The following is a 22,602-nucleotide window of genomic DNA, read 5'->3' as shown; positions in this document are numbered from 1 at the left end:
AGACCAGTGAGCCTTACGTCTGTGGTGGGAAAGCTGTTGGAAAAGATGCTTAGAGATAGGATATATAGGCACTTAGAGAATCATGGTCTGATCAGGGACAGTCAGCATGGCTTTGTGAAGGGCAGATCGTGTCTAACAAGCCTGATAGAGTTCTTTGAGGAGGTGACCAGGCATATAGATGAGGGTAGTGCAGTGGATGTGATCTATATGGATTTTAGTAAAGCATTTGACAAGGTTCCACACGGTAGGCTTATTCAGAAAGTTAGAAGGCATGGGATCCAGGGAAGTTTGGCCAGGTGGATTCAGACTTGGCTTGCCTGCAGAAGGCAGAGGGTGGTGGTGGAGGGAGTACATTCAGATTGGAGGATTGTGACTAGTGGTGTCCCACAAGGATCTGTTCTGGGACCTCTACTTTTCGTGATTTTTATTAACGACCTGGATGTGGGGGTAGAAGGGTGGGTTGGCAAGTTTGCAGACGACACAAAGGTTGGTGGTGTTGTAGATAGTGTAGAGAATTGTCAAAGATTGCAGAGAGACATTGATAGGATGCAGAAGTGGGCTGAGAAGTGGCAGATGGAGTTCAACCCGGAGAAGTGTGAGGTGGTACACTTTGGAAGGACAAACTCCAAGGCAGAGTACAAAGTAAATGGCAGGATACTTGGTAGTGTGGAGGAGCAGAGGGATCTGGGGGTACACGTCCATGGATCCCCGAAAGTTGCCTCACAGATGGATAAGGTAGATAAGAAAGCTTATAGGGTGTTAGCTTTCATAAGTCGAGGGATAGAGTTTAAGAGTCGCAATGTAATGATGCAGCTCTATAAAACTCTGGTTAGGCCACACTTGGAGTACTGTGTCCAGTTCTGGTCGCCTCAGTATAGGAAGGATGTGGAAGCATTGGAAAGGGTACAGAGGAGATTTACCAGGATGCTGCCTGGTTTAGAAAGTATGCATTATGATCAGAGATTAAGGGAGCTAGGGCTTTACTCTTTGGAGAGAAGGAGGTTGAGAGGAGATATGATAGAGGTGTACAAGATAATAAGAGGAATAGATAGAGTGGATAGCCAGCACCTCTTCCCCAGGGCACCACTGCTCAATACAAGAGGGCATGGCTTTAAGGTAAGGGGTGGGAAGTTCAAGGGGGATATTAGAGGAAGGATTTTACTCAGAGAGATGGTTGGTGCGTGGAATGCACAGCCTGAGTCAGTGGTGGAGGCAGATACACTAGTGAAGTTTAAGAGACTACTAGACAGGTATATGGAGGAATTTAAGGTGGGGGCTTATATGGGAGGCAGGGTTTGAGGGTCGGCACAACATTGTGGGCCAAAGGGCCTGCACTGTGCTGGACTGTTCTATGTTCTATGCAAACAAAGTACATCACTTTGGATACTTTTGTGGGGGATGACCTACCAGGAGCATGCCATGGCGACCAGGTTACAGGCACTGACCAAAAGTGATGGGTAGCACCTGAACCCAAGGGGGACCAATATTCTTGTAGGCAGGTTTGTTCGAGCTGTTGGGGAGGGCTTAAACTAATTTGGCAGGGGGTTGGGAACTGGAGTGAAGGGAGTCAGGATAGGACAGATGGTAAAAAAAAATAAAGATAGTGTGCAGTCAGACTGTTAGGAAGTGCAGGCAGGACTTAGTTGCAGCCAACAGGCTGATTATCAAATCATTAGGGATGCAGAGTCAGAAAAGATAGCAAATACGGTACTCAAGGTGTTGTATCTGAATGCACGTAGTCTAAGAAATAAGGTGGGTGATCTCGTTGCAATATTACAGATTGCCAGGTACGATATTGTGGCCATCACTGAATCGTGACTGAAGGATGGTTGTAGTTGGGAGCTGAATGTCCAAGGTTACACGTTATATTGGAGTGATAGGAAGATAGGCAGAGGGGGTCGTGTGGCTCTATTGGTAAAGAATGGCATCAAATCAGTAGAAAGATGTGACATAGGATTGGAAGATGTTGAATCCTTGTGGGTTGAGTTAAGAAACTGCACGGGTAAAAGAACGTTGATGGCAGTTATATACAGGCCTCCCAACAGTGGCTGGGAGGTGGACCACAGGTTACAACAGGAAACACAAAAGGCGAGTCAAAAGGGCAATGTTATGGTAGTCATGGGAGATTTTAACATGCAGGTCGATTGGGAAAATCAGGTTGTTAATGGATCTCAGGACAGAGAGTTTGTTGAATGCCTAAGAGATAGCTTTTCAGAGCAGTTTGTCATTAAGCCTACTAGGGGATCATCTATACTGGATTGGGTGTTTATATAATGAACCAGAGGCGATTAGGGAGCTTAAGGTAAAAGAACCCTTAGGAACCAGTGATCACAACATGATTGAGTTCAACTTGAAATTTGATAGGGAGAAAGTAAAATCTGATGTGGCAGTATTTCAGTGGAGTAAGGGAAATTACAGTGGTATGAGAGAGGCCAAAGAAAACCGGAAAGAGCTGCTGGCATTGATGTCAGCAGAGCAGCAATGGTGTGCATTTCTGGGAAGTGCAGGAGACGTGTATTCCAAAAATGAAGAAGTACTTAAATGGTAAAATAGTACAACCGTGGCTGACAAGGAAAGTCAAAGTATTGTAAAAGCAAATGAAAGGGCATACAACAAAGCAAAAATTGGTGGGAAGATAGAGAATTGGGAAGTTTTTAAAAACGTACTGAGAGCAACTAAAAAAATCATTAGAAGGGAAAAGATGAAATATGAAAGCAAGCTAGCAAATAATATCAAAGTGGATAGGAGAAGTTTTTTCAAATATGTTAAAAATAAAAGAGAAATGACAAGTGGATACAGGACCAGTAGAAAGTGAGGCAGGAGAAATAATAACAGGGGCCATGGAGATGGCTGATGAACTGAGTATGCCTGACGTTATAGTGTGTTAAAGAAGAAAAGTGGGAACAGTTACTATAACAAGAGAGAAGGTGCTCAAAAAACTGAAAAACCTAAAGGTACACAAGTCACCTGGACCAGGTGAACTGCATCCTAGGGTTCTGAACAAGGCAGCGTTAGAAATTGTGGTGGCATTAGAAACGATCTTCCAGAAATCATTTGGACTCTGGCATAGTGCCAGAGGACTGGAAAATTGTAAATGTCACTCCACTCTTTAAGAAAGGAGGAAGCCAGCAGAAACGAAATTATAGACCAGTTAACCTGACCTCAGTGGTTGGGAAGATGTTAACAGTCAATAGCTAAGAATAAGGTGATGGAGTACTTGGTGACACAGGACAAGATAGTACAAAGTCAGCACAGTTCCCTTCAGGAAATATCCTCCCTGACGAACTTGTTGGAATTCGCTGAGGAGATTACAAGTAGGATAGATAACGGGGATGCAGTGGATGTTGCATATTTGGACTTTCAGAAGGCCTGTGACAAGGTGCCACACTTGAGGCTGTTACCAAGTTAAGAGCCCATGGTATTACAGGAAAGTTACTAACATGGTTAGAGCATTGGCTGATTGGTAGCAGGCAGCAAGTGGGAATAAAAGGATACTTTTCTAGTTGGTTGCCAGTGACTAGTGGTGTTCCACAGGGGTCAGTGTTGGGGCCACTTCTTTTTATGTTCTATATAAATGATTTAAGATGATGGACTACATGGCTTTGTTGCCAAGTTTGCAGATGATATGAAGATTGGTGGAGGGGCAGGTAGTGTTGAGGAAAGGTAGGATACAGAAGGACTTAGACTGGGAGAATGGGCAAGAAAGTGGCAAATGAAATACAATGTTGGATTATGCATGGTCATGCACTTTGGTAGTAGAAACAAATGTACGGACTGCTTTCTAAACAGGGAGAAAATCCAGGAATCTGAGATGGAAAGGGACTTGGAAATCCTTGTACAGAACACCCTGAAGGTTAACTTGCAGGTTGAGTCAGTGGTGAGGAAGGCAAATGCCATGTTAGCATTCATTTCAAGAGGTCTAGAATACAAGAGCAAGGATGTGATGCTGAGATTTTATGAGGCACTGGTGAGGCCTCACCTTGAGTATTGTGAACAGTTTTGCGCCCCTCATCTTAGAAAAGGTGTCCTGACGAAGGGTCTCGGCCTGAAACGTCGACTGCACCTCTTCCTAGAGATGCTGCCTGGCCTGCTGTGTTCACCAGCAACTTTGACGTGTGTTGTTAGAAAAGATGTGCTAGTATTGGAGAGGGTCCAGAGGAGGTTCACAAGGATGATTCCAGAGTTATCATACGAGGAATGTTTGATGGCTCTAAGTATGTTTTCGCTGGAATTCAGAAAGATAAGGGGGGAATCTCATCGAAACCTTTCAAATGTTGAAAGGCCTAGACAGAGTAGATGTGGAAAGGATATTTCCCATGGTGGGTGAGTCTAGGGCAAGAGAGCACAGCATCAGGATAGAGGGGCGCCCTTTCAAAACAGAAATGCGGAGAAATTTCTTTTGCCAAAGGGTGGTGAATTTGTGGAATGTGTCGCCACATGCAGCTGTGGAGCTCAGGTCGTTGGGTGTACTTAAGGCAGAGATTGATATTTTCTTGATTGGACGTGGCATCAAAGGTTATGGGGAGAAGGCCAGGAACTGGGGTTGAGGAGGACAAAAAAAAAGGATCAACCATGTTTTAGCGGTGTTTATTTCAGGGGGGAAAAGAATATAAAAGCAAGGAGTTAATGCTGAGCCTTTACATGACACTAGTCAGGCCACACTTGGAGTATTGTTGACAATTTTATGCCCCATATATCAGAAAGGATGTGTTGTCATTGGCTAGAGTCCAGAGGAGGTTCAGAAGGATGATTCTGGGAATGAAGAGGTTAACATACGAGGAGCATTTGGCAGCACCGGAAATTAGAAGCAAGCAGGGGATTCTCATCGAAACTTACTGAATGTTGAAAGGACTAGTTAGGGTGGATGTGGAGAGGATATTTCCTGTGGTGGGGGCATCCAGAACTAGAGGGTACAGCCTCAATTTGAGTGACAAACTTTTAGAACGAAGGCAAAGAGGATTTTTTTTAGCCAGAGAGTGGTGAATCTGTGGAATGCTCTGCCACAGTGTGGAAATATACCCACTGTGGTGGGTATATTTAAGGCAGAAGTTGATAGTTTCCTAATTGGTCAGAGCATCAAAGGGTATGGTGAGAAGGAAGGTGTACGGGGTTGAGTGGGATAAGGGATCGGCCATGATGGAATGGCAGAGAGGACTCGATGGGCCGAAGGGCCTACTTCTGCTCCTATGTCTAATGGACTTTTTTTCTCTAAGATATTGTACTGCCTTAGCAATGACAAAAAAATAACTGGTTGAAGTATTTTTCATTTCACAGTTTCTTCTATCCCTACCTAGATACCAAGTCATGCATTTGTTGGCCTTAGTTCAAACTGAATTTACAGAAAAGTTTCTGTAATTACTATAACTACATTCTTAACCAATAGTGAGTTGCTTTAAGGAATAACTCTTCCTATCCAATTGCTACTATAACTTACATGGATTATGATCTTCTCATCAGTTTTTAATGGTTGTTTTGAAAGTAGGTAGACTTCAGGCCCATGTTTAGAAAATGTTGGAAATCTACAAAAAACAAATTTGGATTATGCATCTATATTTTCTCCCCAGATAATCATACTTAAAACTAACATGGCCTTTTGTTTTTTTAAATTAAAGTCAGAATTCAAAATAAAGCAGCAATGAGACCAACCACCACATTTTAACTAGCAACACCATCACAAGATTGAAATTAGCCTCCTTGCTAAGCACTTCTTTTTAAATCAAACACTACCTTATTATTCATATCCAAACATGATCTCACACACACAGCCAACACTATTGACCAAGGTCAAAAGATTAAATAGTCTTCTCATTTTAATTATTTTGGTACATTTTACTTGGGTAATTATTCATCTCATCAGAAAACTTCTTCCTCATTGCTTTAGTAACAAGTACACTTACATGTCCCTGTTACTAATTTACATTACCTGTTGAGTGACATCTTCACTGAAGCGTTACGAGGACCTCCACGAGCCAAAGCTGTCTCAGGTGACTCCGTTTCAGTCCGTGGAAGAATATTTGGAGATACCTTGGCCTCATCCCATTCGTCATCCCACTCATCATCATCCGCAACACCTAGAGGAGAAAAAACAAACTTGAATTAAGAGGAGTCATGCATGCAGGAGCTCTCCACAAATGCAGTTTCTATCTTCTAGCGGTTTTTTGCTCTGCATTGTCTCTTCTCATTCTTTCAGTTCAGGTCATGTTAAAAAGAAAAGGCCAATTAGCCCACCTGCATCTGGGAGCAGTTCTGCAAATAATCTGCAGACAGCTGAGATTCTTCATGGCAGTACATTAAGCTTTGTCAGTTGAAAGGAGTATACTTGAAATGTGCAACTCCAAATTGGGACTGAAGACTTATTGTGACGTAGGCAAGGCAGAAGTACAATGACACTAAATTGAGACCCCCTTCGTGTTCATCTGCGAAAATAGCTTAATTTCCACCTTTGAAACCTCTCCTTTTCCTTTTCAGGATGGATGGGGGTTCTGCTGAAGACCATGACCTGTTACACTGAGACTTCTGCTCTTTGCGGTGGTGAGACCTGCTCCCGGGGCTCACGGCTCCGTTGACCGGCTGATTCTAAGCCGGTGCCACCAACTGAGGAGCATGGAATATTCAATCAGCTGTCAGATGCTCTGTACTTGGCCAGGCCGTGTGTGCGTTCATTTATTTTATTTTATTTTATTTTATTTTTTATATCTCTATCTCTCTCTCTCGCAAGAGATTATTGCCAATTCTCTGAGTGGAGAACTCAGAAAAAATAGTAGTGCAACAGACTTTCATCACCGTATAGCAGCAAGTTGTTTTGTTATGTCTCCTGTCTCACTGTGAAAAAGGACACTTCTTTTTCCCTTTATTAGGGAGTGACAGAGAGAACCTGCTGCATGACAAATAGTCAGGTGAACGATGGTTTTTTTTGTACTGCGGATCACTGTCTTTATTGGGGTCTTTCCCATTGTATGTTTGGTGGTTAGAGGGTGCTGATGCTTTCATGTGAAAGTGGGTGGGGAGGGGAGGGTCATTGCTTTGCTGTTGCTTGTGCATGGGTGGGCAAGTAAGGGGGGCTTTGGGTTTCTAATGTTTTAACTGTTACTCATTCTTTGGGGGTACTCTTTTGTTTTTGTGGATGTCTGTGAAGAACAACAATTTCAGGATGTATACTGTATACATTTCTCTGATATTAAATGGAACTATTGCAATCTAACTGAATTACGAGTGGCATTTGATCCTTAAAACAATTTTGAGGGCAAAGAATATTGTTCCAAATATAAATTTACCCAGCATTCAAAACTGATCCTCAAGGATAGACTAGGAATAGTATCCTAACAATAATCCAGCACACCAAATTGCCCCACCTTGGTTTCCAACAAAATTGTGATTATCACTAACCAATCACTGCTTTTCCATCCATCAAGAGCAATCATGGCACTGAAAATATTGCTAAAATAAAAACTTCAGATTGTAAGAATAAGGTTATTAAACAAAATATGGAAAGATATGTACATTTCAGTGTATTGCATCACACTTTGAAAATGATAATGAAGACTTTTTGTTGCAAATATGAACAGATATTATACCTAAAACCTAAAAATTCATTTCAGATAGCAAGGCATTCAGTGACAATTTTAACAATTCTACAGGACACAAAAGCTTGGCATCTTGATTTTTACAGGGATATATCAATTATTTATATACAAAAAAACATTATAATGATTTTTGTAGGTGTGATAGCAGTGAGAAAGACTTAGAAATGAAAATATCAATCTTTAGTAAGGCAAACAGAAAGGTTGGAAATGGAATTTAACCTGCAGAAGTGTGAAACCATTACAAAAAAACTCAGCCATCATCAATACTCTTCAGAGATTATCTGTCTGGTATCAGTGGTTGCATAACCAGGACTTGCGGGTGGTCAAACAAAAGAAGGAAATGCGTTCAGAACTGTAAAGGAAGAGAAGTACAAAGCTACAGATTGCTGAAGTTGGTAGTGAAAGTAGGTTAGGTGATTAAGGTCTATGGGACACGTTATATGATCGCCACCACACTGCAGAAAGTATGCATTGTTACTGGAGGAGACAACAAAGATCTCAGGAATGGCGCCAGGAGTTGAGAATTTTAACAGCACAGAGAGATTGCTTAGACCGGTGCTGTTTGGAACAAATACAAGGGGAAAATTTGAATATGATATATAAAATTATGAACAGTGTAAATTGTATAGATAGGGCCCAATAGCAGCAAGATCAAAAAAAATACTGCATAGGTTGAAGTAGATAACATTGCCTTCATAAATCAAAGTATCAGTACAGGAGTGGGATGTTATATTGAAGTTCTATAAGATGTTGATGAGACCTAATTTTTTTAATTTGTTTCTGAATTTATTTAAATCTTACCTCCGTCCCACAACGTGAGGGAGTAAAAATGTTTGCATTATGACTCCACTGCAATGTACAAACATGTGAATTTGTAAGTTTATTGGCTTGTAGAAAGAAGCTGTCCTGTAGCTTGTTGGTCCTGGCTTTAATGCTGTGGTTCCATTTGACAGATGGAAGCAGCTAACACAATTTATGGTTGGGAGACTAATTTGGAGTTTTGTGTGAAGTTTTGGTTAACTACCTGGAGGAAAGTTGTCAATAAGATTGAAAGAGTACAATGAAAATTTACAAGAATGTTGTCAGGACTTGAGACCCGAGTTACACGGAAAGGTCAAATAGGTTACGACTTTATTCCCTAGAGTATAGGAGAATAAGGGGAGATTTGATAGGAATATACACATTTATGAGGGATATAGATATAAATGCAAGCAGGCTTATCCTACTGAGGTTGGGTGAGACTAAAATTAGACGACAGAGGTTAAAGGCGAAACGTGAAATATTTAAGGAAAACATGAGTGGGAACTTCGTCACTCAGGGGGTGGTGAGAGTGTGGAAAGAGCTGCCAGTAGAAGTGGTGGATGCAGGTCCAATTTCAACATTTATGAAAATTTTGGTTAAGAACTTGGATGGGAATGGTATAGCGGACTATGGTAAAGGTTGATGGGACTTGGCAGAATAATAGTTTGGAATGGACTAGATGGGCCAAATGGCCTGTTTCTGAGCTGTAATGTTTTAAGGCTCTATAAAGGATATTAGCAGAAATGCAAAGGAAGTTTTTAATCTGGAAGTCAAAGATGTAGGTACGATGCAAGTGGAGAGTGGTGGGGGGGTGAAGTGTGCCAACAGATCTGAACTCAGCCATGTTTGAAAATTTTCTTGATATCCAAGCGACAAGCCTTAACCTAAAGCGTTACAGACCAGTAGGCAGAACGTGGGTACAGATGAACAGACTGGATAGCTCTTCCCTTGCAGGTACTGACACGCTGAATAAAAGTCTCCAAAAGTAACAGAACTATCATAAATTGCTAATTAACAGAAAACAGTTTCATAAATGGACTAGCCTTCACTATTTGAGGGAGTCATCTGAAAAGAACATACACCTTACCCCTTATTCATACATCTATTTCCACATCACTCTAGTACCACACCAGCTTTGTAGATCATTATTTGCGGAGAAGATTTGTAAGCCACTGAAGCTATATTCATTCTCAATCATAGACATTAAACAATATGGGTACAAGTCCCAAAACTTCTTTCAAAAGTGAAATGCATGACCAACACTGACCTGGACCCTGGTAAGCCTGTGGATGACCGTAGCCAGCTGTACCGCCATTGCCACTGTCCTGTGCATTAAAACTCTCTGTGTTTGTCGGCCAGGCATTCCAGGCATTTCCACTGTTACGTGCATTATCTGTGTTCCAGTTTCCAGCTGAGCTTGTCTGCCAGTTAGACCACGGATCAGTGATGTTCTGTGTCTATCAAGTTAATATAAATTATGTAAAAGTTAATGACAAATCAAAAATGATTTGTCCACCATAACGCTTGGATTTTGCACCAACACCAAATGAGATCATCATTATAATTTTACCAACTGGACAGCACATTCTGCTATCGGTACACGTGTCCTAATTAGGTGGCGGGGTGGTGATACGCCTCTTTCACAGGAGATGCAAGGGACTCCTTCTCTCCACTAACCTCCAGGTCACCCTTGGGTAAGGTGTACCACCCTATTTAGCCCCTGATCAGGGTCACATAAAGCCATGGGAGCAGGTGGTGGATGGTCGTATGAGCGGCTGGTGCATATCACAAGTCCTGGTTATGCAACCGCTGATGCCAGACAGACAATCTCTGAAGAGAAATGATGATGACTGAGGACACTGCCCAGAAGATGGCAATGGCAAACCATTTCGGAAGAAAAATTTGCCACGAAGAGTAATGTCATGGAAAGACCATAATCGCCTATGTTATATGGCATGGCAGATTACAAACTAAGCCCTAAGAAAACAACACAATTCAAGCAGCTGCTTTCTGGTTGCCCTGCCTTTCCATGAAGTTCAGTTCACATGTAATTCACAAAGAGCCTTCATGACATGCTCACATCAATACAAAGTTGAGATACTTATTCCATAAACAAATCAAAATAGTTATGACTTCCAGGCTTGATTTATTTCTGAAGAAATAAAATCACATGTTCTACTTTATTACTTCTCTTCAGCCCTATTTTCTGAATTCCATTTTGATTTCTGTACATGATTTTACATTAAATCAAGAATTTTAACTTGCAATTCCTGGTTTTCTACCAGATGGTTAGCAACACTGCAAAATGCAAGTCCATCTTTCGAAAAACCATCTTTCAGAGGATAAAAAGCAGGAGAGAGAAATAACAACAACATTTCCACTTTCTTAAATCCACTACTTTCTTAAATCCAAACTGGCACTAACGTGCCTGTAATTTATTCCAGGAAGTTCAATGTAGGAAGTAGCAAATCACAAATTTTAAATTACTGGAGTGGGGCCCACTTGTCTTTATTGCCCATCCTCAAATGCTTTATCCCCGACCAGGTCCTGATTAATCTCTACCATCAAGTGTGTGTGGGAAAGGAACACACACCGTACAGCTCAGCAGAAAACTGCAGGATATTGAACCAATAGCTACAAATGGGTGCCATTATATTTCTATCTCAGGTTTGTGTGCAATATCAATGAATATTGCCATTCACTGATATTATCATTACTAAGGTCTCTCTCATCAATCTCTTCGGGTTTGGCGCTTACCACAGATCAGAAACTGGGTACCCAGTGATAGGTAAGCTCACAATCTGCCTCTTTCAGCTTTTCCTTGAGGAAGCAGTTCATTACATTCCTGACATGCTGAAACAAATGGAGTTCCAAGCGTAATTAAACTTCTCCAAGGCATCTAACCTCCTTGCAGATGCTGCCTGATTTGCTATTTCCAGAATATTGTTCCTTTTCCTTCCAGGAAATGCAGTCTGCTTGATTGTACAAGCAAAAATATTTTCTCCACTAGCAGATCCCTGTGTCTGTGGACAGGTACAGATATAGGAAAAAGATAGATCTCCCACCAAATAATTACCAACTGTTAGTTCCTATTTAAGAGCAAAATCAGGATTACTTATTGATACGTTTGTGAAATTTGTTGTTTCGCAGCAGCAGTATTGTGCAAGACATAAAAATAACTATGAAATACAAAACGTAACTGAACAGTGCAAAAAAAAAGTGGAATAGCAAGGTTGTGTTCATGGATCTTTCAGAAATCTGATGGCAGAAGGGAAGAGGCTGTTCCTGAAATGTTGAGTGTGAGCTTTCAGGCTCCTGCCTGATGGTAGTAATGATAAGAGGACATTACCTGGATGGTGAGGATATTTAGTGATAGATGCTGACTTCTTGAGGCACCACCTCCTGGTGGAGAGAGTTGTGCCCATGATGGAGTTGGATGAGTCTGCAATCCTCTGCAGTTTCTTTCAATCTGGCATTTTGAAGCCTCCATATTAGGCGGTGATGCAATCAGTTGGAATGCTCTCCACCATACACTATAGAAATTTGCTAGTCTTTGATGACAAACCAAATCTCTTCAAACTTCTTCTGAATTACAGTTGCTAGCATGCCTTTTTCATAACTGCATCAATGTGCTGGTCCCAGGATAGATCCTGAGATAGAAACATAGAAAACCTACAGCACAATACAGGCCCTTCGGCCCACAATGCTGTGCCCACAATGCTGTGCCGAACCCTAACCCATCCCTCCACTTCCACATCCAGGTCACTTATAAAAATCACAAAGAGAAGGGGGTCCCAGAACAGATGCCTGAGGCACACCACTGGTCACCGATCTCCATGCAGAATATGAGTCGTCTACAACCATTCTTTGCCTTCTGTGGGCATGCCAATTCTGGATGCACAAAGCAATGTCCCTTGGATCCCATGCCTCCCTACTTTCTCAATAAGCCCTGCATGGAGTACCTTTTCAAATGCCTTGCTGAAATCCATACACACTACATCTTCTGCTCTACCTTCATCAATGTGTTTAGTCACATCCTCAAAAAAATTCAATCAGGCTTGTAAGGCACGACCTGCCTTTGACAAAGCCATGCTGACTATTCCTAGTCATATTATGCCTCTCCAAATGTTCATAAATCCTGCCTCAGGATCTTCTCCATCAACTTACCAACCACTGAAGTAAGACTCACTAGTCTATAATTTCACAGGCTATCTCTGCTCCCTTTCTTGAATAAGGGAACGACATCTGCAACCCTCCAATCCTCCGGAACCTCTCCCATCCCTGTTGATGAGGCAAAGATCATAGAGGCCCAGCAATCTCCTTCCTTGCCTCCCAAAGTAGCTTGGGGTACATCTCGTCCGGTCCCAGACACTTATCCAACTTGATGCTTTCCAAAAGCTCCAGCACATCCTCTTTCTTAATGTCTATATGCTCAAGCTTTTCAATCTGCTGTTAGACATCCCTACAATCGCCAAGGTCCTTTTCCGTAGTGAATACTGAAGCAAAGTACTCATTAAGTACCTCAGCTATCTCTTCTGGTTCCATACACTTTTCCACTGTCATTGGTCCTTGATTGGTCCTATTCTCTCACGTCTTATCCTCTTGCTCTTCACATACAGTGGCATGCAAAAGTTTGGGCACCCCGGTCAAAATTTCTGTTACTGTGAATAGCAAGGCGAGTAAAAGATGAACTGATTTCCAAAAGGCATAAGTTAAAGATGACACATTTCTTTTATATTTTAAGCAAGAAAACTTTTTTTATTTCCATCTTTTACAGTTTCAAAATAACAAAAAAGGAAAAGGGCCTGAAGCAAAAGTTTGGGCATTTTGCATGGTCAGCACATAGAAACATCCCCTTTGGCAAGTATCACAGCTTGTAAACGCTTTCTGTAGCCAGCTAAGAGTCTTTCAATTCTTGTTTGGGGGATTTTCGCCTATTCTTCCTCGCAAAAGGTTTCTAGTTCTGTGAGATTCTTGGGCCGTCTTGCATGCACTGCTCCTTTGAGGTCTATCCACAGATTCTCGATGATGTTTAAGTCGGGACTGTGAGGGCCACGGCAAAACCTTCAGCTTGTGCCTCTTGAGGTAGTCCATTGCAGATTTTGAGGTGTGTGTATGATCATTATCCTGTTGTAGAAGCCATCCTCTTTTCATCTTTGGCGTTTTTACAGACGGTGTGATGTTTGCTTCCAGAATTTGCTGGTATTTAATTGAATTCATTCTTCCCTTTACCAGTGAAATGTTCCCCGTGCCACTGGGTGCAGCACAAGCCCAAAGCATAATCAATCCACCCCTGTGATTAACAGTTGGAGAAGGGTTCTTTTCATGAAATTCTGCACACTTTTTTCTCCAAACGTACCTTTGCTCATTGCGGCCAAAAAGTTCGATTTTAACTTCATCAGTCCACAGGATGCATCAGGCTTGTTTATATGTTCCTTTGAACCTTTTGAATAGAACTTTTTGGCCGCAAAAATCCCCCAAGAAAGAATTGAAAGTCTCTTAGCTGGCTACAAAAAGCGTTTACAAGCTGTGATACTTGCCAAAGGGGGTGTTACTAAGTACTGCCATGCAGGGTGCCCAAACTTTTGCTTCGGGCCCTTTTCCTTTTTTGTTATTTTGAAACTGTAAAAGATGGAAATAAAAAAGTCTTCTTACTTAAAATATTAAAGAAATGTGTCATTTTTAACTTTATGCCTTTTGGAAATCAGTTCATCTTTTACTTGCTTAGCAATTCACAGTGACAGAAATTTTGACCAGGTGTGCCCAAACTTTTGCATGCCACCATACTTGTAGAATGCCTTGGGGTTTTCTTTAATCCTGCTCGCCAAGGCCTTCTCATGACCCCTTCTGGCTCTTCTAATTTCATTCTTAAGCTCCTTCCTGCTAGCCTTATAATCTTCTAGATCTCTATCATTACCTCGTTTTTTTGAACCTTTCATAAGCTTTTCTTCTTGACTAGATGTTCAACAGCCTTTGTACACCACGATTCCTGTACCCTACCATCCTTTCCCTGTCTCATTGGAACGTACCTATGTAGAATGCCACACAACTATCCCCCGAACATTTGCTACATTTCTGCCGTACAGTTCCCTGAGAACATTTGTTCCCAATTTATGCTTCCAAGTTCCTGCCTGATAGCTTCATAGTTCCCCTTACTCCAATTAAATGCTTTCCTAACTTGTCTCTTCCTATCCCTCTCCAATGCTATGGTAAAGGAGGTAGAATTATGATCACTATCTCCAAAATGCTCTCCCACTGAGAAAGCTGACTGACAGCTGACCAGGTTCATTTCCCAATACCAGATGAAGTACAGCCTCTCTTCTTGTAGGCTTATCTACATATTGTGTCAGGAAACCTTCCTGAACACCACCTAACAAACTCCACCCCATCTAAACCCCCTGCTCTATGGGATGCCAATCAATATTTGTTGACACCCAAGTGAGATAATTGCTTTAGCAAAAGGAAGACTCATTATTTACAAACCGCAGCTGGTAATTCATTAACTTTTTGCAGATTAAATCACAAAGAGCTTTAGCTTTTTTTTTGATTTAAACATTGCAGTACCTGACTATTATTTTGTGGGGTAAATGAACTTCCGAATCCTGCACCACCATGAGATGTTGAGAAGGGATCAAACGCTGCAAGGTTATTTGCTTGACTCTGTGCTGCTCCACTTCCTGAAATAATCTGAAAGTCAAAGTATAAAGTTTATTGCTCTAAAATTGACAGTAATTTTCAATCCAACAGTAAAGAGGCCTTTCTCCTCAAAACCTCAAATCATTTATTAATTGTTATAAAACTTCAGGAAAGTAATTCCTAAATAATTAATTCCTGTGACAAAGTCATGCAAATGTTACAGCAAGGATAGATTTTAGGAGGTTTGGAATATATTTTTATAATTGAAAAGATTGAGATTTCAGTAATTGTTTCCACCAGTTTCCCAGACAGTGTTCCTTAGCCCCTTCAGCAAAACTGACAGCAGATGGGCGATCACCTACTTTGGCAGAAAAACAATCTAGGCTGACACTTCAATGCAATACTGAATGAGAGCTGCAATATCAGAAGTGCCAAAACAGATACCCCAAGTAGATTTCATACTTCTTTGACAGGCAGGGTAATTATTTCTACCAGTATGGTCAAATTATATCCTTTAACTAGTATCAAGAAACAGAGTCTAGTTATTACTGCACTCCTGTCTGTGAGAACGTGATGTTCACAATTTTACCATCATATTCTGTGAATAGAATTCCATTGTGAAAAGCTGGGATGTCCTGAAAAACATTAAAGGTAATATGTAAATATAGCCTTTTTCTCTTTCCCCTTGAACCTGTATTCTCATGTTGCGTGTCATAATACATTAACATCTGTATTCCTTCCATCTATGAACACTTCATTTACTGCAGATGCTTCTCATCCATTGAGTAACCAAGGTTCTGTTTTTTGTTCTGAATTTCCAGCATTTATTGTTTTTTTTGTGTGTTTTTCTTGAACATATGCTATCACATTACTAAGGTCAATAGCATACAGAAGAGCAGACTAGTCAGTCCATCATATTAATCATTACTTCTTGAAACTAAACAATTTTCCCCTCTCTCCTATACCTACCTTCTTCATTGGTCAAAGTTCTTACTTAATATCCTTTATGAAAGATACTAGTGAATCTTCTGGGTTGTTGTTCCAGAATTTAGACCCTGTAATGTATTTCTGAGTCTCGATGGTGTCTGTCTTTGAGGCGATTAGCAAGCGGTTGTGCTTCTACGCATTTACTGTTTAGTAGAAAATGTGGGTTCATATTATTATCTCCACTTCCAGTTGCAGTGCAGGCTACTTTGTTCTGGATGCTGAGCTTCAGAATTGTTGTAGCTGCATTCATCTAGGCAAATGGAGAATATTCTATCACACTGATGACTTTTGGTTTGTAAATGGTGACAAGGTTTTGAAGCTATCTGGGCAACTGACTCAAGATACCCAACCTCCTCTTGCAGCTACTGTTGCAACCAACCAACAGACATAACTGGTCCAGCAGAATTTTTGGTTAATGTTTCTCTTTAGGATGCTGATAGCAGGGCCAGGCAAAGGGACTATCATTGAATACTGAAGGTAAGCTAATACACTGTTACATTGGAAACTATCATTGCATGTAGCTTGTAGCACAAATCCATAGCATATTGCAAAGTCTCCTTTTCCTCTCCTATTTACTGAGGATGAATCAATAAAGAACAATGAAAGATAGCAGGTCAATAAAAGATCTCTTCAGCTACTTAGGAAATTTAGATTGATGTCATTTTCCTTTACATAGAGAACAGCCAGCGCTTGGGCCATGTTAAGAGAAAAATACTCACCTCCACATAGTCAGTTGGAACAAGACCTGTCACTCCCTGAGCATTTGTTGCTTCACACCATCCACCACCTACGTTCTGAAAATAAGCATAAGCTACATTTGAGAATATGTCATGAAGAATTTATTGCCAAGAAATGGAAACTTTTAAGCCTCTGCAGCCAAGAGACAACCTAATAGCATCACTCACAAGAGAAAATCTGCAGATGCTGTAAATTCAAGCAACACACACAAAATGCTGGAGTAACGCAGCAGGCCAGGCAGCATCTATGGAAAAGAGTATGGTCGACATTTTGGGCCAAGACCCTTCATCGGGACTGGAGAAAAAAAGATGAGTCAGAGTTAGAAGTTGGGGTAGGAAGAAACACAAGGTGATTGGTAAAACCGGGAGGAGGGGAGAAGAGGGGTGAAGTAAAGAGCTAAGAAGTTGACTGATGAAAAAGATACAGGGCTGGAAAAGCGGGAATTTTATAAGAGAGGACAGAAGGCCATGGAAGAAAGAAAAGGGGGAGGAGCACCACAAGGAGATGATGGGCAAGTAAAGAGTTCAGGTGAGAGAAGGAAAAGGGAATGGGGAATTGTGAAAGGGGGAGGGACATTACCTGAAGTTCAAGAAATCAATGTTCATGCCTTCAGATTGGAGGCTACCCAGACAAGGTGTTGTTCCTCCAACCTCATCACTCCCAATGGCAACCCCTTTTAATTCCACTTCCGATTCCCATATGCCAGTTCATGGCGAGGAGGCCACGCTCAGGTTGGAGGAGCAACATCTTGTATTCCATCTTGGTAGCCTCCAAACCGATGACATGAATATAGATTTCTCAATCTTCCAGTATTGCCCCCTCCCCCGCTTCAACATTCCCCATTCCTTTTCCCTCCCTCACATTATCTCCTTACCTGCCCATCACCTGTCTCTGGTGCTCCTCCCCCCTTCCCCCCTTCCCTTTCTTTCGTGGCCTTCTGTCCTCTTCTATTAGATGTCCCCAACGCCAGTCCTGTATCTCTTCCACCAATCAAATTCCCAGCTCTACTTCAGCCTTGCTCCCCCCATCCCAGTTTCATCTATCACCTTGTGTTTCTTCCACCCTTACCCCTACCTTCTAACTGACTCCTCATCTTGTTTTCTATGGTCTTGATGAAGGGTCTTGGCTCAAAATGTCGACTATACTCTTCCACAGATGTTGCCTGGCCTGCTGAGTTCTTCCAACACTTTGTATGTGTTAACAGCATCACTCTCAATTTTTGGAATTTCTGACAGTCACAGAAACAGATTAAACCTGGAGCAAGGATCCAATTTACTATTTCAATTTTGTAATACGTATTTTATCTGACAATGTGAAAACGTAAAATTTAATCTGGGACAATCCAATATACACCAGTACACATCTGGTTAATGGTTGACCAACTGTGTTATAATAACACATCCACTGATTTTTTTTAACTGTGCAACAAGCTCAAAGACTTGCATGTATTGCAAGTAATTTGGATAAAAGTGCACATTCCCCATAATTATGTTACATAATAACTGGCCTATAAAGATTAAATAATATAAAAAGACACTGCAGCAATAATCGTCAGTCTGCACTCCAGTGGAAAATATGGCATCAAAACTAATCTCAATGTTCTTGTATCATAAAAATCACATGGCTTTTCACTGCACAAGTTCTCATCTTTCATTTAAGTATTATATATCTAACCATACACTGATTGACTTCCAGATTTGAATATGTTTGCCACTGTGATGGACAAACTAAAATTCTGAGTAATCTTGATAGACAATGGTTCCAGTAGTGGGTGAATCTGGAAGTAAAGGTCATTGTTCTAACCCAAGGGGTCACTCATATAAAAGGGAAGTGAGATTCTCTCTGAATCATGTTTCTTTCTTCCTGTGAAAGCAGTGGAAGATGTGCATGATTCACGGTGTACGGTTTTATAGCACTGAATTTCCAGTGTCAAAATTACTTTGAGAATGCACCAGGTCAAAGCCAATAAGCTCCCCTCCAACAAATGAAGAAAAAATTAAGGTTCTCTCTTCCAGGGAAAACACCAGGGGCATTAATTCTGAATCCTATATTTCTGAGCTGACTTTAAAAAAATCACCAAAGAACTTACCAAAAATATGTTAAAACAGCCATAAGCCAAAGTATTTCGATAACTAATTCCAGCTTTCTTCCTTTTCAGCAGACGTCGTTCTTTGGTGAAGCAGCTTGAAGTTTAAAAAGAGCTCAGAAGCATTCAAATTTCTTTTGATGGGCTGAAATCAGCATGAGGTCATTCAATGGTGACACAGTGCTAAGTTTATAAAGAGCTCAGAAGCTTTCAGCTTCCTTTCGGCAGGGTGAAATCATTACAGGACCAATAAAAGAAAGAAGGTGTAAGCGGAGCAGACGTTGTTGGAGCTGCCATAGTGTGAGTGGGCCTGAGTTTGAGTGGTCCTACTTTGGCTCAACAGACTGGGGTGAGAACAGCCTTTGACAAGAACAGGCATGGGTTCTAAGTAAGAAAGTCAGTTTCTGGTAAGTTTTTTTTTCCTCTCTGTTCGTACATAGCTAGTGCGCAGAGAATGTATCCAGAGCTGGCAGTATGCTCCTTATGTGAGAAATGGGAAATTTGGGAGAGCTCCAGTTTCCCTGATAATTACATCTGCACAAAGTACATTAAGCTACAGCTCCTTAAAGGACTGTGTAAAGGAACTGGAGTTGCAGCTGGATAACCTCCGGCTCATATGGAAAAATGAAGTGGAGATAGATAGGAGCTACAGGGAGGTAGTCACCCCTAAGTTGCAGGAGGCAGGTAGCTGGATGACTGTCAGGAGAGGGTAAAAAATATAAGTTGCCAGGGCAGAACAACCCCATGGCCATTCCCCTCAATAATAAGTATACCGCTTTGGATACTGTTGCGAGGGGACAACGCAGTGACTAGGTTGCTGGCATTGAGCCTGGCTCTGTGGCTCAGCAGGGAAAGGAGGGAGAAGAGGAAGGCAGTAGTGAAAGCAGATTCTGTGAATGTGAAAGAGAAAGCTAGATGGTATGTTGCCTCCCAAGTACCAGGGTCAGGGATTCTAAAGGGGGAAATCGGTTACACGGCATTCTAAAGGGGGAGTGTGAACAACTCGAAGTTGTGGGATATGTTCGTACCAACGACACAGATAGGAAAAGGGAGGAGTCCTGAAGAGATAAAATAGAAAGTTGGGCAGTAAACTGAGAAGCAGGACCTCTGGGGTAGCTAATCTTTGGATTGCAACCTGTGTCATGTGTCAGTGAGGGCAAGAATAGCTTGATTTGACAGATGAATGAGTGACTAGAAATTGGTGCAGGGGGCAAGGTTTCAGATTTCTAGATCATTGGGATGTCTTCTAAGGAAGGTATAGTATCACCTGTACAAAAAGGCTGGATTACACCTGAACCCAAGGGGGACCAATATCCTTGTGGGCAGGTTTGCTAGAACAGTTGGGGAGGATTTAAACCAATTTGGCAAAGGGGATGGGACCCGGAATGAAAGGGCTCAGAACGGGCCAGTTGGTATACAACTAGATGCAGCATGCAGTGAGGCTGTGAAAAAGAATGGGTAGATGATAGGGCAAAATTGCAGTCAGTGGTATACGTTAAAGTGTAACAGGAGGCCAAAATCAAGAAGGGTGATGAACACAAGTCCGAAGGTCTTATATTTGAATGCACACAGCATACGGAATGGTCTTTTGGCGACTGGCAGGTATGCTGTTGTGGGCACCCCTGAGTCATGGCTGAAAGATGATCATTGCTGGGAGCTTAACACCCATGAATACACAGTGTATCAGAAAGACAGGCAAGGAGGTAGGTTGGGGGGGGGGGGTGTCAAATGACTCTATTAGTAAAAAAATGAAATCAAATCCTTGTTAAGAGGTGGTATAGGATCAGAAGATGTAAAATCCTTGCGGGAACAGTTAAGAAACAGCAAGGGTAAAAAGACCCTGATAGGAGTTATATACAGCCGTCCAAACAGTGGTCAGGAAGGGGGCTACAAAGTAGAACAGAAGATAGAAGAGGCATGTAAAACTGGCAATGTTGCGATAAAGATCATGGGTGGACTGGGAAAATCCTGTTGGTGCTTGATCTTAAGAAAGGGAGTTTATAGAATGCCTATGAGATGGCTTTTTAGAGCAGCTTGTGGTTGAGCCCACTAGGGGAACTGCAATTCTACATTGTGTGTTATGTAATGACCCAGATTTGATTAGGAAGCTTTAGGTAAAGGAATGCTTAGGAGGCAGTGATCATGTGATTGCTTTCACCTTGCAGTTTAAGAGGAGACGATAAAATCAAATGTATCAGTATTACAGTGGAGTAAAATGAATTACGGAGACATGAGAGAGGAGTTGGCCAAAGTTGATTGGAAGGGAATATTAGCAGAGATGATGCCAGAAAAGCAATGGCTGGTGTTTATGGGGCAAATTCAGAAGACACAGGAAAGATACATCCCAAAGATGAAGAAGTATTCTAAAGGAAGGATGAGGCAACCATTGTTGACAAGAGAAGTCAAAGACAGTATTAAAAAAAGAGGGCATATAATATAGCAAAAAATAGTGGGAAGTTTTAGAGGATTAGGAAGCTTTAAAAAAAAAGAATAAACAACAGAAGGCAACTAAAAAATGAAGAGAAAAAATAAAATATGAAGGTTATCTAGCTAATTATATAAAGAGGATACAAATAGAGAGAAGAGATTTGATATTGGATGACCGGAAATTGATGCCAGAGAGGTGGTAATGGGGTCAAAGAAATGACTTAAGAGCTCAATAAGTATTTTGCGTCAATCTTCACAAGATAATAGTTGAATGCAATAAATCCGAGAGTGTCGGGGGCAGAAGTGAGTGTCGTTGTTATTAGTAAGGAGAAGTTTCCTGAGAAGTTGAAAAGCTTGAAGGTAGATAATCAGCTGAAGCAAATGGACTACACTCCAGGGTTCTGAAAGAAGTAGCTGGAGAGATTGTGGAGGCATCAGTAATGATCTTTCAAGATTCACTAGATTCTGGAATGTTTCCGGAGGCCTGAAAAATTGAAAATATCTATCCACTCTTTAAGAAGGGAGGAAGTCATAAGAAAGGAAATTAGATGCCAGTTAGCCTAACTTCAGTGGTTGGAAAGATATTGGGAGTCTAGTATTAAGAACGCAGTTTCAGGGTATTTGCAGCCACTTGAAAAAATACGCCAAAGTCAGCATGGCTTCCATGAGGGGAATGTTGTCTGACAAATCTGTTGGAATTCTTCGAGGAAATAACAGGCAGGGTAGACAAAGGACAGTCAGTGGATGTTGTTTACTTCAATTTTCAGAAGGCCTTTGACAAGGTGTTGCACATGAGGCTGTGTAACAAGTTAAAAGCCAATGGTATTACACGACAAGTACCAGCATGGGTAGAAAATTGGCTGATTGGTCTTGAGGTAAAGTGTGGGAATAAAGGGGGCATTTTCTGGTTAACTGCCAGTGACTAATGGTGTGCCACAGGGGTCATTTTTGGTATTGTATGTCAATGATTTGGATGAATGAATTGATGACTTTGTGGCCAACTTTGTAGTCGATCAAAGAAAGGTGACGTTGAGGAAGCAGAGTGTCTGCAGAAGGTCTTAGATTGTTAGAATGGGCAAAGAAGTGGCATAGAATAATATGTAGGGAAGTGCATCATCGTGCACATTGGCAGAAGGAAAAAAGGTGGAGACTATTTTCAAAATGGAGGAGAAAATCCAAAAATCAGAGGTGCAAAGAGACTTGGGAGTCCTCTTGCAGGTTGAATCGGTGGTGAGGAAGGTAAATGCAATGTTAGCATTTATTTTGAGAAGATTAGAATATAAAAGCAGAGATGCAGTGCTGAGGCTTTATAAGGCATCATTTAGACCATACTTGGAGTATTGT

At 41.4% G+C, this 22,602-nt stretch overlaps 1 protein-coding gene across 1 annotated transcript in view; it reads right to left on the bottom strand.

The window, feature by feature from the left end:
* snx9b (sorting nexin 9b) overlaps nucleotides 1-22,602 on the bottom strand; it is a 117,596-nt gene that overhangs the window by 57,686 nt on the left and 37,308 nt on the right. The window contains exons 3-7 of the mRNA XM_072265365.1: nucleotides 16,727-16,801; nucleotides 14,949-15,071; nucleotides 9,652-9,841; nucleotides 5,924-6,071; nucleotides 5,435-5,519 (exon numbers count right to left, since the gene is read on the bottom strand). Of these exons, the coding sequence (XP_072121466.1) occupies nucleotides 5,435-5,519; nucleotides 5,924-6,071; nucleotides 9,652-9,841; nucleotides 14,949-15,071; nucleotides 16,727-16,801 (621 nt within the window). The remainder of the gene's footprint in view (nucleotides 1-5,434; nucleotides 5,520-5,923; nucleotides 6,072-9,651; nucleotides 9,842-14,948; nucleotides 15,072-16,726; nucleotides 16,802-22,602) is intronic.

The sequence above is a fragment of the Mobula birostris genome, chromosome 8 (assembly GCF_030028105.1).
Source record: "Mobula birostris isolate sMobBir1 chromosome 8, sMobBir1.hap1, whole genome shotgun sequence".
Classification (NCBI taxonomy): Eukaryota; Metazoa; Chordata; class Chondrichthyes; order Myliobatiformes; family Myliobatidae; genus Mobula; species Mobula birostris.
The sequence above is the reverse complement of the archived record's forward strand: the minus strand, read 5'-3'. Positions and strand labels throughout refer to the sequence as shown.